The 16870-nt window shown below is 27.7% G+C and overlaps 1 protein-coding gene across 1 annotated transcript; it reads right to left on the bottom strand.

The window, feature by feature from the left end:
* Positions 1–3676: 3676 nt before the first annotated feature.
* On the bottom strand, positions 3677–12592 carry LOC139820251 (aminopeptidase N-like). Its single transcript, XM_071790391.1, has 10 exons — positions 12501–12592; positions 10696–11181; positions 9261–9447; positions 8784–8946; positions 8445–8518; positions 8373–8386; positions 7170–7507; positions 5963–6240; positions 4236–4417; positions 3677–4101 (listed from the first exon to the last, which is right to left on the bottom strand). Exons 1-10 carry the CDS (start codon positions 12590–12592, stop codon positions 3768–3770), a joined length of 2148 nt encoding a protein of 715 aa, XP_071646492.1. The 3' UTR covers positions 3677–3767.
* Positions 12593–16870: the final 4278 nt, after the last annotated feature.

The raw sequence follows: 16870 nt of genomic DNA, 5'->3' as shown, positions 1-16870 counted from the left end.
AAGAAAAGTGCCATGTATGTACATAAAAATTGACCCCGTGTGACAAACGTGTTCGAAAAAAGAGGCCGTGTGACAACCGAGAGTTAATAACCTTGACATTGATATACTTGATTTGAGTTAAATTTTTTTCTTTATTGTTTTACTACATTTTGTTTATACGAAATAAATGCGAAGATACAAGAAAATAATCGTTTAATACTTACTAATTTGTTGCAAGTTCAATATTATCCAGTCATCTTTAGAAAGCATAGGCATAGGAATTTTATTTTTAAGAGTAACTATAACAGGTAAAGTGTAATAAAAATTGATGTACGACCGCATAGTAAATGTCAAGGGTATCCGCCATGTTTCGGATACATTTTTCATCCTTATGATAAAATAGCTTTCATTGTTATAATTACATGTTACATTTAGAACAGGATAATGATTTTGACTTATCCAAGGATACATTATCTCTGTTATGTTAATTTTTGGTACTATAAATCTTGATGCTTCATCATAAGCAGCCCAGAAATCACTCGGAGTAGCTAATCTAACAAAAATTTCGCAAAATTTAATCACGTTAATACAGTATATGTAATGCAATACATATTACATTAAAAAGTAAAATTTATTGCTAAATTTATTTCTGTATATGTTAGCAGCTTATGTCAGTATATATAATTTTAAGAAAGATAAGATAAGAAGTTACAGGAAAAAAGATAGAAAGAATTTATATGATACAATCTAATATAACTTGTTGAAGAATGAATTCTAAAAAAATATATACTTACTTAAAGATGTAAAGAGTAAAAAAATACGTGAGTCATTAATATATTGCATTAATATATTGAAATCATGATTAGATATTAATTAAAGAGAGAAAACTTATCAGAATATTTTGAAATAAGTTGAACATTGAAAAAAATAATAAAACTAAGAATTGATAAAGAGAAATAACAGCAAAAATAAAATGATAAAGAAATTAAGAGAAAATCATGAAATGTAAGTTAGTAAAAAACGTAAAAAAAGTAAAAAATAAGGGAAAAGAAATAAAAGCAAAAAAATCTTAAAATTATTATTAAGTAAAAATAGGAAATAGTATAATAGGAAGAACTAATCAAACAAATCATCAAAAATCATTAATATAAAACCAAGAAAGAAAATAAAAATTAGCTTGGGGTTGTGGACATGTCGAAAGAAAATAGAAAAAGAGATAAGTAAATCACATTTGAAGAGAAAAAAAATATATTAATACAAGTATGGGAGAAACTTGAAGACAATATATGGAGATAGAGCAAAAAGAACAGAAATATATACTCACTGTTTTTTTAAATATATTTCGATACCATTCCAAAACACTTGATCTGTGACTATATGTTGCAACATGCGCAATATAACAGGTGCTATGACAAATGACATTATAAAATAATTAGATATAGTTAACTAAAGGAGGAGGGTCCCTAAGGCCTGTTTTCGGCACCCCTTCAAAATTGGGCCAAAATGGCTGGAATCACTTCCTTATACCCTTGGAAGTAATATTTAGTCAATTCCAGCCTAAACGGAAGTATTTAGAGTGTATACTTCAAGTATACATGGTGCATCAGCGCGTCCGTATCAAGCATTTTTTTGGAAAACTAAGCGTTTTTGAGAAAAATGTTTCAGATAAAAGTTGTATGGTTTCAAGGGGAACATAAGATGGTGTCATTGGTTTGACCTTGGATAGTCATTTGAAGGTCACGTGAATGTTGATTTCAATATTTTATATAGAACCCCCTATTTTTACATATCTTTAATTGTAGCTTATTTCGAGAGCTTTCCAAAACACTCATAACTAAGTCATTTTTTATTAAGTACTTTGCGAGTTATGAGGCTTCTTACAGATAGATTTGTAGAAACGTTACTTAAGGAGATCCGAGATTGAAATCATATTATTCATTCTTGTTGATTCTCCACACGTGAACAGTAAAATGTAAACGTAATCTTCCTTTAAGAAGCCACGTAGAGTGGGGTGTTGGATTTACGTGAGTCCCCTTGCCTGTCACTTTTTGGGGTGCTAGATTAAAAAAGTGAGTCACCTTGCCTCTCACCTTTTGGGGTGCTTGATTAAGGTGAGTCCCCTTGCCTCTCACCTTTTGAGTGCTTGGTTAAGGTGAGTCTGATGAAATGACTATCCAAGGTCAAACCAATGACACCATCTTATGTCCTCCTTGAAACCATACAATTTTTATCTGAAACATTTTTCTCAATAACGCTTAGTTTTCCAAAAAATGCTTGATACGGGCGCGCTGATGCACCATGTATACTTGAAGTATACACTCTAAATACTTCCGTTTAGGCTGGAATTGACTAAATATTACTTCCAAGGGTATAAGGAAGTGATTCCAGCCATTTTGGCCCAATTTTGAAGGGGTGCCGAAAACAGGCCTTAGGGACCCTCCTCCTTTATATATACAGGATGTATCAGACCACCCGTCGCATCCGTCGCACCCAATTTTTTTGTAAACGATGAGAGGAAACTGGGGAGAAATACTATAGGCCCTATATCCTATTCGAAGAACGAATGAGGATACTTTCGTTTTAGTGGCTACTGCGCTCAACTTTAAAATTTTGAATGGAAATATATGTCGTGTAGAGTATCGTTGGATAGATCTTGAAAAAAAGAAACATCTTTTATTGGGACATAATCGCGATATCTCTAACCGTTGTGGAGAAACGACTGGAAAACTGAATGATGATGGTGTTGCAATAATAACGAAGTTTCATATCCCAATTAAAAAATATTACTTATATTAAACCTCACAAATGTGCTTTCCATCTTGATTTAAATAAAAACAGATTCTGTTTCTGATGTTATCTATAGCTTGAAGGACTTTTGCATCACGTTTAGCGATGGGCATGCTTCTCGAACAATCAAAGACAGAATCCGTTTTTGTTTAAATTAAGATGGAAGACATATTGAACATTTGTAAGGCTTAATAAAAGTAATATTTCTTGTTTTGGATATGAAACTTTATTATTATTCGATACCATCACCATATTCAGTTTTCCAGTTGTTTCTTCTCAATGGTTGGAGATGTCGTGATTATGTTCCAATAAAAGATGTTTTTTTTTAAGATCTATCCAACGATACACTACACGCCATATGTTTCCATTAAAAATCTAAATACAATAGAGTTGACCGTAGTAGTCACTACTCCCGATCAGTTCCGGAAAACGAAAATACCATTATTCGATTCCTCGGATAGAATATGAGGCTTAACATTTACGAGAAAATTGGGTGGGAACGGTGGTCTGGTACACCCTGTATAAATTTTTACCTCTTTAAATAATTTTGAGTTACAGGACCGATTAGGAGAAACAGTGAGTTCTAACAGTGATTCAATCTTCATGTTCCTTACAAATTCCGGTATCTAAAACATACACAGATTATTTTACTATTCAATATATCTATAAAATAATACTAATCTCATATAGAATATACACTTGCTGCTGCAGGTTTTTTAAGTTATTTTTACAAACTTATTTTGTCACGATAAATAGATTGTGCTGAGAATACACAAAAATATGTAAGCCTAATAAAATCAAAAGATAACATGTAAGTTGCAATAATGTAGATATTACCTTATCAAGTTGTTCCTTAGAATATATATGGTTTATAATATCAATTAATGCTATAGTTGTACTAATTTCTCTGTAAAAGTAAAACAAATGATTCTTAATTTGTATACATATACGATATGCTTTCATGATTACAACCAGAATATATTTATACGGAAGAAAATAATTTACGTGGGTTTTGCTCTCTCCCAATTTTCTAATATATGATCAAGTACTGAGTTATCTCTTGCATGTTTCGCAACATTGTAATGAAAAAATTTAATATTATCAATGCCATTTTCTTTTATAGTTTTGAAAATAGTTTCATTATAATCTTCTGATTTCATAATGAAATTTATGTAAAAATGTTTAGAACAAGCCAGGAATTCTAAACTTTTTCGTTCTCTTTGGAATAGAGTTTCATACATATACATCTGACACACACTTGTCAAAACAGCTTTATTCGCTATCGATAAACCATTACAATATGTCCATTTTTTCCACCCCGGCGAGATTCGAAATCTGAAAAGACAAGTTATAAAATTTAGTTTAGAGAATCTTACATGTTTATTTCAAATATTTTTATAAAATACTCTATCAAGCATTGTAAGTAATATAAATGCATGGTTAATAAAGAACATTTAAGCGTAAATTACACGAGATCTGTTAACTGCCGTTGCAGTTTATTCAAGGCCGTTGTCTTGCAGCTCGAATCATTGAGAACGCATGCCCATTTTACAGCTTCTTGCCTTAAACATTCCATTAAATAATCATCGTTTGATTCATCTGAGTATTCTATTGTTCCAAGGAGCGATTTTAATTGTTCGAGTATCATTGTCTAAACATTGTAAAATTATAAAAATTGTTTATTGAATTATTGATTTTCTCTGAGAACGTTATGTAACATGCGAATATATACGTGTTCTTAACCCTATAATACCACACTGTGTTAATTACATCTACCAATTGGGTGTAGCCATACGTCTACTAAACGGTAGCATGGGGAATCATAGAAAGAGAACAAAAGTTTATTTACTTTCTCAGTGATAAATGACCCATCGAATCGATAGACGTCGATGGGTCATTTATTGCTAGGTTTGTAGGAACATCGGACATTTTTAAAACAAACATGGTGTGCTACCCAGTGTGGTGTTCTAGGACAAAGAATACAATAAAAAAGATAGATTTAACATAATTAGAAAATTGTTTGATTTTTTATCATACAAAGTTTATCAAAAGTATGGAAATCCCTAAATAACTTTTGTAAAAATAAAAATATTGAAAAACGGTAAAATACGTGTTCAATACTTCAAAGAAGCTATCTTTTAGCATGAACGTCAATCATTTCTCGTCCCCGGGTGCGTGGGTGTGCTAGATGGGAGTTAAAAATTTTAAAGGCACTTAGGGCCAAGTGAGGGCATATTTGAAAGGTCTTTTAAAGACAAAATCCCACCAGTTTTAGTCGCTACGATACTCTCATTCAAAATGGCGGCCGTTTAAAGGCCGAAATTTTATGTAATTGGCGTTACCCAGGATCAACTGCATCAATATGATCCCATGTACTATTATCTTAGTCAAACGTTTAATTTTCATTTAGAGTGAAGAATAGAGCGAGGAAAGCCGTAACAGGATGTTCGTGTTAAATTATTATTTTTAACAGACAATTATTCTAATCATAGTAAACTGTGCGCCGACAAATCGTTAAACTTGAAACACAGTTTTTAGATGCTTAGCATCATAAATTAAATCGTAACGGGGAGAGGGTGAGAGGGGATTTTACTACTCCAACAAAAATTGTGTTTCAAGTCTGATGATTTGTCGGCGCGCAGTTTACTATGGTTGGAATAATTGTCTATTAAAAATAATAATTTAACACAAACATCCTGTTACGGCTTTCCTTGCCCTGTTCTTTACTCTGAATTTTAATCCATGGAGCAATTTGAAAATTGTTTAATTTTTAATTTATTAATTTGTGAACTGAAAAAATAAAACTTCTCGGCAGAGGCAGAGAGCGCACTACTCCGCCACTCCGAACGTTGTCACACTACCCACGTGTGCTCGTGTGCGAGAAAAGTACCGAACACCTCTGATATCTATCAAGCTAGCAAGACCTATCGGATTACTTGTTGATTATATAAAATTATTAATAGTGGTACAAATTAGTTTCCATTTTGTATTAATTTGTACCATTAATAATAGTTTTGTATATACTCCTTGCAATTTTCCATAAGGTTTGTGCAGGGTCCTATGCTACCAATCTGCATGCATGTTGCTAACATTTTATTTACTGGGATATTTCATTAAATCTTACGTCACAATTGTTATTTCATTACAAAGCATATAATGTTTAGATATAACAATTTTTTTGAGCAACATCTTTTACCTTGAAATATTCACTTTCATTTGGAAAAGGGAGGATGTAAGATATGCGTTCAAGAACTTTGATCATAGGATACCATGCCGCATATTCTGTCTCTTGCCCTAGGTAACTCGTAAGTTCCCAAAATATAGAGACATTGAGCTGGCTTGTCATGGTAAAATAAAACGCATCATCAATGATTTGAGCCCGGTTAAGAACATGAATATTTTTATAGTTTTTAGAATTTAGGTAACATGCAATTCTTCGCCAAATCTCAGTATCGTAGTTGACACGATAGTATCCTGTAATAATATAAATTAATATTATTGAACATTAAACCTTCTCCCGAAAAAAACAGGTAAAAGAAAGGTACCATTATCATCATGTACATAAGTTCAATAAAGTGTACATATTAGTTGAATTGTATATTACTTATAAAAAGTTGAAGGATAATAAGAAACATGATATGACTATTAAAATGTTCTAAGTTTAAAAATAGTGTAATTAGATACTTTAAAAGTATTATAAAAGCGTTTTGCTATGTAAAAATAGAATTAACATCATAAGAAAACACATCATAATTTTGAGTAAATATATTTAACGTGACAAAAATATTATAAACCTATCGTTTAAATCTATTTTTCCTAAAAAAGTACTAATCTAATTGCGGCAGCTGAAATAAAATTTATGTTTAATTACTATATGTTGACATTAAAATATTCTATTCAATAAAATATAATATATTCGTTCTGTGACATAAATATAAAGCCTAGAATCTTAAGAAACATATAAGCCAAATAATAAAAATCAAAGAAAATGATTGGTTACACGAAAAAAATATGTTATTAAAATAAAAAAATAATTAACACAAAGAACTTGAAACCTATAAATATATTTAAACAATAACAAATATTTATTTGATCTAATCTATACTTTAATTAATCATTATTCTGCTTTCGAAGTCACAATGTATTTATATTACATGCATTTCAAATTTAAATTTATATATTATAATATAACATATTTTTCATAAACTGGGTTTAAATTCAATAAGAAAGAATGGCATGTATAAACATATTTAATATATTGATAATATAATATTATCAATGCTACTATAGCAAATTGACTAGCTTTTGTTGCTAGATGTACCAAATTCTTACATTAACTTGCTATATCTAGCAAGTCAAGAAGTAAATGCAAAGATACAAGAAAATAATTATTTAATACTTACCACTTTGTTGCAAGTTTAATATTATCCAGTCATCTTTTAAAGGCACAGGTATATTAAGCTTATCTTTGAATGTAACTATAGAAGCAGGAGAAGTATCAAAATTGATTTTCGATTGCCTAGTATATGTCAAAGGTATTCTCCATGTCTCGGATGGATTTTTCAACCTTATGATAAAAGAGTTTTCATTCTTATCGCATGTTACATTTAGAATAGGATAATGACTTTGTGTTCTCCAAGGATATATTATCTGTGTTATGTTAATTTTTGATGATATAAGTGCTGATGTTTCATTATAAGCAGTTTGCACGGCAGCCCAGAAATCTTTCGAAGTAGCTGATCTAATAGAAATTTCGCAAAATTTAATCACACGTTGACACAGTATATTACAACACATATAGTTATTACAAACATATTACATAAAAAGTAAAATTTTTTGTTTATTTATTTCTGTATGTTGGCAGCTGATGACAATTTATATAATTCTAACTTGCAAAAAAATAAAAAGTTATAGAGAAAAAGATAGAACTAATTTACATGACACATACAATCTAATATAACTTGTTTAAGAATGAATTTTAAAAAAAATTTGCACTTACAAAGTAAAGGAAGTTTACTTGAGTTATTAACATATATTACATTAATATTGAAATCATGATTAGATATTAAGTAACGAAAAGAAAATTAACAGAATATTTTTGAAATAAGTTAAACATAAAAAAAAACAAAAAAATACATTAAGATAAATAATAGCAAATATTATATAATAATAAAAAAATTAGGAGAAAATATTGAAATGTAAGTTAGTAAAAAAACGTAAAAGAAGTAAAAAATAAGAGAGGGAACAAAATAAAAACAAAAAATTCTTAAATCTATTATTGAATAAAAATAGTAGGAAGTAGTATAATAGGAAGATTTAATCAAACAAATAATCAAAAATTGTCAACATAAAACCAAAACATGAACAAAAATAAAAATTAGCTCAGAGTTATGGACATGTGGAAAGAAAATAGAAAAAGAGATAATAACTCAGGTAGCAGAGTAATAACGTTCCTAACGTCAATAAAACGTCATTAGGATGTCTTTACAGTTCATCCTGATATCTGGGAAGTGAATCACATTCGACGAGAAATAAAAGTAATATATATTGAATGCAAAAAAGATACGTTTTTTGTTAATGGTACAGAAATAAATATAAATAAATACAAGTTTGAGGAAAACTTGAAGACAATATAGATATAGAGCAATAAGAACAGAAATATATACTCACTGTTTTTATAAATATTTTTCGATACCATTCCAAAACACTTGTTCGCCCACTATATGTAGCACCATGCGCAATATAGCAGGTGCTATAACAAATAACATTATAAAATAATTAGATGTAGTTAACTAAATTTATTAACAGCAATGAAAAATTTGTAAAAACCATTTATTTAAAAAAAAGTTAATTATGCAGTTTATTTGTACATTATACATCTTTTCCATTTTACTTTAAGAAATTAACACTTCCATATCTAATATAAGTAAATTGAAGATGGATTTGGTTACTATTTGGTTATAGTTTAAGAATTTTCTAAATTTTATTTAATTATATCATGTACTTTTTTATATTACCTTTAATATAATAGGAGAAAGAGAAAATTGAATTAATATCAGATATGTTGCCTGTGCGTTTCCACGGTGTAAGAGGTTTCATAATTCCTTGGCCGTCTAAATAGAGAGATTCTTGCAGAATTTGGACAACGAAGAAATCCGACATGCGAGAATTTGGAATAATCTAGAAACAAAAGCTTACATGACGATGAGAGTAATCATGGAATATTTAATTTGAGAGAATGCTTTAACTAGTAATATGCACCACTTGTACACTGTTACTGCAGTATTTTGATATTTTTCATTAAGCTTAAAAGTATGCTCAAACATTTTTAAAGTAAGTATTTTACAATTTTGTAGATAGCATTGAAAACACTTAGAACAAGGATTCTTGAAATCTCTCCCAGTATTATTTTAGGAGAGATTTCAGGAATCCTAGTTCTAAGTGTACACTCTATTTTTTAGTAAAATAGTATAAGAGATGTATGAGCAATTAACCTTATCAATGATTTTTGATGTAAAAAGAACTCCAGCAATACCCTCATTTAACCAGAAGTGGTTCCACCACGATGGACTTGTCTCAGAATTTAACAATTGTCGTGCTATTTTACGTCCGATTAAACACGCTATGTCCATTTTGCGGGCAATATTATCTTTTTCTTTATCATAAATAATATCTTCGTCTCTGAAAATTATTTGTAATTATCATATTATCTTGTTGCCTTATATATAATATTGCTTTTTTAATTTTATTACATCATAATTACTTTTATTCTGATATTATATAATCAGATTTAATGTAATTAAGAATGAATTGCTAAATAGGCGGTTATTTTATTTTAAGAGATATGAGGAAAAGTTGTGCTATATTTTTATTTAAAAATACAAATTTATTATTTACACAATTTATCAAAAAAATAGTCATTAGTCTGAATATGTAACTTTATAAAAAAATGTATTTAAAATCTTACATACAACTTTCCTTTGTTTATACTTTAAATAGTATGATTATGTTTGAGCCTACCACAATTCCTAGCGAAATGTTCGCAAGAAATATCAAATATTTTTAAAAATTTATTTACAACTTTTATCAAATATCTGTCATTGCTGTAAGATAATAGCATATATACGAAATTGTTAAAATAAATTGGCCAATTATTATACAAAAATAATCCTAACTATTAAAAATGTTTATTAAAAATCTTGTATTGTCACATATTTTTTTAAATAACCACAAACCATTTATCTATTGTGGCATGTATGTCATCGATGAATATCGACAGTACCTTCAACATTAAAAGTCTCGATATTTCACTGAGTCTTAGAATCAGCAGTCAGTCTTTTCTTTAAAATGTATACATAAGTGAATATAAAAGGACATTTTTAATAGACATGACTCCTTTTATATTCTAATTAATCAACTAAATAAAACAAATGTATATTTTGTACTAAAATTATGTTAGTAAATTTTTTTATCATTTTGGTTATAAAATAAATTTGATTTTTTTACACTAAAAGCCCTATTTTGTTGAATCAATTATATAACAATTTAGTTAATATAACAAAAAAGTTTGTTTTTGTAACATTAAACTTATTTCAAACAAACTTTTTGTTGTTGTATTAACTAAATTGTTACATAACTTAATTTTTTGTGGTGTTAATTAAATTTTGTGTTATATTAACTAAAAAATTTGTTTGCTCATATCCAAACAAGCGGTTTAGTTGATTCAACAAAATGGGGCTCTCAGTGTAGAAACAAAATTTATATGTTATGTGTCACTATATACATTATATATGTATAAATGTATTAATAACCAGTTTAACACAATAAAAATATACAAATTTTTAAATTATTTAGTTGTAAGGAGTAAAAATAATATTATATGTTATGGATGTTTAATTGTTGGTGAAAAATATCTAATCATATATTTACCTGTAAAATGTAAGTTCCCACTTTGTCGTCATGCCGTCATCTATCAAACCTGGAACCGCGACATGTTCTTGCATTGGAAACACCCTCCATTGTCTCCATTCGTCTTGGAAATAGCGCGTAATATTTGCAATGACGTGACGTGCGAATATTAAATCATTATGTATAAATAGTGGTCTGCTTCTCAAGATCGCATTCATTTCAAATCGTTGCCAGTCTCTCAAGTTCTCAAATATATTTGTATAAGGAAAATTGCACAACACTATAGCTACGAGATAAATGGGTATTGCAGGAGTTTCTTCAAAATATGTTTGTACAATGCCATCATTAACATCGACTTCTCTCGTATAACCAAGCGTATTAGATAAAGCCGTGTAATTTATATGGTGCTGTACAATAATTTTAAATCTAGCCTTTATTCTTGGCTCATCCCAACATGGAAACGTTCGTCTTATTCCAGTAGCCGAATTATGTGTTGTGACGAACCATCTATGAGTTTTAACAATGTTTTCAAAATAATAATAAATTATTAATATGTGTTATTAGTATATTAATATATGGCATAGGAGCAACGAAATACGATTATATGTTACAATAAAAAAATAATATTTTTTAATAATATTATTGTATGCATTTTTTATTATTAATTTATATCGATATATTATTCTATTAAAGAGTGTACTATACTATAATATATATCTAACAATGTTTTTATAGTATGTAATTTAATATAAAAAGATGACCTCACACTATAAACATCATGAAAATGGGCCTCGGCAAAAATGGCTGAATTTGAAATATGTAGTACTTTTTAGGTCACTGAATAAATATTTCCTCAGGCAAAATGTAAAAAAAATGGACAGTTTCGTCATTTCAATTCTTCAAATATATAAAATTGTAATTAATCCTTAACCAGCAAAAATATCACTTTTGGATCAATGCGGTTATCATTATATGGTTTGACCTCAGGCTTTTAAGGATTAATTACAATTTTATATATTTGAAGGATTGAGATAACGAAACTGTCCATTTTTTTCCATTTTGCCTTAGGAAATATTTATTCATTGACCCAAAAAGTACAACATATTTCAAATTTAGCCGTTTTTGTCGGAGTCTCATTTTCATGATGTTTAGTGCAGAGGCCTTTACGCATAAAATATATGTACGTAATACAAAATTTACGATTGCTTTTGAAATATTGAAGTTGTATATAAATATAATGATTAGCACATCTTACAACATCTGATATTTCTACGGTTTAAATTTGAAACTTGCTTACTTGTATCATCTAAATTCTAAATTAAAAATATGAACAAATATAAGCACTTGGATTAAGATAAAGGAAACTTTGTTGTTACCTATAATACATTAAATATGTGTACTCATTTGTTTATTTGTACCGTAAAAGCAAGTGTTACAAAAACTATACCTACTAAACAATATACTGTTAAAAACATGAAGGAATAAAGTCTGTACAATAATAATATAATTATGGATGGCAAGTCAATGAAAATGTCATAAGAAAAGTCAAATGCAAGATGTAATTTTCTGCAAAATGTCTAAATAATTCCGATTACATTTTTGCTCTATCTTTAACTGAAGTCATTAGAATTCTATAAATCTCTAAAATATTTCAAAGTGTTTTTCTCATGCATTCTTTATATCTAATAGCATATTTGTGAAATTTCTTATAATCGGTTAAAATAGTTAACATTTAGATATAAATAATTTAATTATTAATTTTTGTTTAATAATAAACATGTATGTTAACATGAACATGTTTATGTTATAGTTTTAAATCTACTCACTTTCTATCTCTTATTTCATTTATAAACGGAATCTTGAAGAAACCACCCATATCGGAGCCACTCATATCGGATATGATACCCATGTATTCCATATTCAGAGTATAATTACCAGGTGTTAGATCATAGTCAAAATAAATCACTATAACTTCCATTTCCTTCCAATATGAAATATTATTTGATACGATTTGATGATTTGAACGTGCGATATGCTTGGTCCTTTCACGCATATCAATATTTTCAATTGTTGTTGTCTTTGTAGTTATATTCAAACATATTGAGTGCAAATGTATCGTACGAGTTTGTTCGTAAATAATGATGCTGACGTTAGATTTGCCATGGAAGATATTCTTTTCAACGTCCACTTTTAACTTAATCTCATAATGCTTCGGTATTGTATTATTCGGCAAGCGGTAATAAATATCGGCGCAAACTTCAGTAATAAACATTTTTTTAGAAACAAAAGCCATAATAAACATTATATTAAATAGCAATTTTAATAATTCCATGACGATTTTCTAAACAAGTTCAGTGGTGTTTGTAGAAATGAGCCTAGGTTAGAAGAAAAAGAAACATGAAATTTAGTAAATATTTGTAAAGAGAGGAAAACATTATAACAATTTTGTATGTATGTTCCGTTACGTGTACGATTAAGTTTATGACGAGGTGTTTTTGAGATTTGTGCGGTTTAATGCTCATGCTTACTGTACTTTGTAATTATGTACTGTAATTTGTATTTTGATTAAGCGCGATAAATAACATCATGTACGTCAGTTTATTCTATATACATCGCTTTTTTCTGCCCCTCAGTTTAGTTCAAACGTTACACCTTTTAGACCCAGTTTCACCAACGTCGATTAATTGTAACCTTCGATTAAACTCACGTTTCGTCTCTTTCCAACTGTCCCCTTTAGAAAGAGACAAAGAGTGAGTTTAATCGTAGGTTTATACAGTTAATCGACGTTGATGAAACTGGGCCTTATTGTACAGATCTCGTAATATAATAAACTATCGTGATAAAATAAAGACTTATTCTGTGATTGTACAATTGAGATTGATTATTTTGTTTCCGCGACCCTCTCTTCGTTTTAACTCCAATAAGTGTGTATTACATTACAAGTATTTAATCTAGTTGAAAAAATAGATAATTTTTTTATCACGTATTTTGTGGTATACCTTAAGTACAATTCGTAATTTTTTAAATCGTGTTTGCTTTGTTGCTATCATTCGAGTAATCTTTAGAAAAAATCACAAGGTTTTCTAAATCTCAAAAATTTAGTACAAGAAGAAACAACATATTCATTTAATATACATATAACATCTCGCAAAATACCACGTTAATTATGATATGTTATTTTTTTTATTATTTTGCACAAATTTGTTATTAAGTTTGCTCGAATTACATGTAAGACAGTTCGTATATAACAGACTTTTATACCACTAATTGTAAGCCCGAGATTAAACTTTCTAATTTTGAAATGTGTTGTCCAATATATTAAATAGCAAACTAACTATAATCACTGAAATGCAACAAATTTGGCATCTTTGAATGGAATAAGTAAAATGTAATAAAGAAGAAGTAAATGTGACTCGTTTATGGAAAGACTGTAAAATTTAATTAAAATTCAATACAAATCTAACAATAAGATTAACACGTAAAATTTAAGCAAGGTCAGATAACATGATAAATATAATAATTTATTTTCAAGACCATTATTTTAAAATACTTAGGTATAGTTAGTAATTTATTACATAAGTATATTTTTATATTTTTTGTATTATAAGTATGATTGTACAAGTTTACCCTTTGATATATATATATATATATAATTCTAGAAAGATTTTAAAATGATTTGATACACACATACTCCAGAATTCACAAAGATATAGATAAAATTTGAAAATAACTGTGAGAAATACTTACCAGTTACAAATTGCCAGAAGTCTATCTACAGAATTGCGACCTTTCCGTCTCGAGAGATCACTAAGAACTGAGGATGATGTCAATAAACGTTATAATAAATACGTAGTCTCACAAGTCCTTCTAACGTCGTTAAAGTCATGTTATTATCCGATAAATTTGAATATCGTTATATTGTTACTAAGATTTATGTCTTCTACTTATATTTCTCTACAATTTAATATGCAATCTTGCAATGAAGTACTTTATATATTATCGACTCCTTATTTACATAAGATTACATTATCCTTACTTACAACATGGTTATTGAATATAAAATAAGTACTGTTTTAATCAAATTAATTTTTTAATTTCCTTATTATTGGTGAAGTTAATGGCAACTTGAAACTAAACTTTCGTGTGTTTATCGGAAATATAAAACTGTTTACAGTTGTGGAATGATTAAATTAATTTGAAATAAACCGTTTCTAAAAGAATAGAATATGAAATAATATGTATTTAAACATAGTATTTTTTTAAATAATTTGTATTAAACATTAATATTGTTTTTATTGGAAATACATTTATAAATGTGTATTAGTATGTACACACATACAAATATAATAATATTGAAATTATTTTAAAAAGAAAGCGCTAAGTATTTAAAACCAATTGTAATGTCATTAGAATCAAATAATTAACATTTTTTTTATTTTAACATCTTTATTTATATTTAACAATCTATTCACAATGTTATGAAATAATTTATACACACATGGATATAGTATATGGATATATTATAAATTTTATAAATTAAGCATATGTATAAATTACATTTAAATAGATATGTCGATTGTATCAGACATATCTGTATCAACGTTGTACGTCGTTTCAATCAGTAGCTTCGAAAAAGTGCATTAAAAACGCATCAAAAATGGAAAAGGACCGCGTATAGTTCCTTTTATTAGTTTTATAAAATTTTAATTATCTGAACTCTATATCATTGTCATCGATGAATCCGATGATAATGAAAAAACTATTACAATAAGAAAGATCTTTATTTATATTCAATTTTATTTATATTTTTATTTATATTCAAATTTAAGCAAGATCGGATAACAAGATAAATTTTTCAAGTCAATTTTTTCAAAATGTTTATAGGTATTGTCAGTTTTATTATAAATTGGTAATGGTTTAATAAGAAACTTTTATATTTTGCTTATTCAGCGTATTATAAGTACGGTTGTATGAGATTAATTCAAAATATATATAATCTTAGAAAGATTTTAAAATAATTTGATACACTCGGAACTTACTGGAAATAATGATACATCGCGGAAATAATGATACAGGTGAAATTTGAAATTAACTGTGATTAATGCTTACCAGTTACGAATTACCAGAAGTCTATCTACAATCTACAGAATCGCGATCTTTCCGTTTCGAGAGATTATTAAGAACTGAGAACGATGGTAATAAACGTTATAATAAATATGTAGTGTCACAAGTTCTAAAGTTGTTAAAGTCGTGTTATTATCCGATAAATATAAATATCGTTATATTAATTATTATTAAAGCTTACCACATATACAATTATATTTTTTAATAAATTAGTATACATATGTGTATAATAATATATATATTTAAATTATTTCATATAATACAGTGAATAGATTGTTTTATATAAATAAAGATGTTAAAATAAAAAATTCAAATTATTTGATTCTAAAATAGCATTTACAATTGGTTTCAAGTGGTACTTTGCGTTTAGATTCTACTTTTATACTCTATTACTTTTTTATTTTTGTAATAATCTTTTTATTATTATCTAATTCATCTTTTCTTTTTTATTAAAATTTTTTATTAGTTTATTTCTATAAAAGTCAAGGAGTGTATGAATACATGAATACGTGTACCTCAGAATATTTTTTCAAGAAAATAGACGCAACTTAAATTAGAAAATTTTTCGACTTTACTTTTGATTATTGTATATAGCTTATTTGACATATTGTATATGTATATATCTTATGCTTTTTTTATTTAAAAAAATTACTTTTAAAAAAAGATTATTATAAACGCCTGTTAAAGTAAAGTAAAATAAAATAAAATAAATTTATTAAAAAAATAACTAGAGTTTTTATCAAATTCCAACGTCTGAAAGGGTTTAGTAATAATAAAAGAGATTATTGTTGAATTTATAAAATTTACTATTTTATAATGATTGATATATTAATTGGACATAATTTAATGTAATATTATAAATTTATAAATTACGTATGGAACACATTTCGAATCGTATTTTTTCTTCAAGATTTTTTTATTGTATATATGTTATAGATACATATTTTACATGCTCTATATGAAGACAAAACTTAAATAAATTCTTTTTATTTGTATGCGCAATGCACATACAGATTACTTATTCATTTATGAAGTAAAAATAAAGTAAAATGAGTTATAAAGAAATTTCTCA

The sequence above is a fragment of the Temnothorax longispinosus genome, chromosome 10 (genome assembly GCF_030848805.1).
Source record: "Temnothorax longispinosus isolate EJ_2023e chromosome 10, Tlon_JGU_v1, whole genome shotgun sequence".
Classification (NCBI taxonomy): Eukaryota; Metazoa; Arthropoda; class Insecta; order Hymenoptera; family Formicidae; genus Temnothorax; species Temnothorax longispinosus.
Note: the sequence above shows the minus strand (reverse complement) of the source record. Positions and strands in the feature narration are given on the sequence as shown.

Excerpts from the sequence above, each read along its gene's own strand:
- LOC139820251 (XM_071790391.1), bottom strand. The coding sequence starts at position 12,592 with ATGGAATACATGGGTATCATATCCGATATGAGTGGCTCCGATATGGGT. Across the intron at positions 8,947-9,260 it reads CATCAAAAATCATTGATAAG|ATTATTCCAAATTCTCGCAT; the intron begins GTTAATTGCTCA and ends TTTTGTTTCTAG. Across the intron at positions 4,102-4,235 it reads CGGCAGTTAACAGATCTCGT|ATTTCGAATCTCGCCGGGGT; the intron begins GTAATTTACGCT and ends TTGTCTTTTCAG.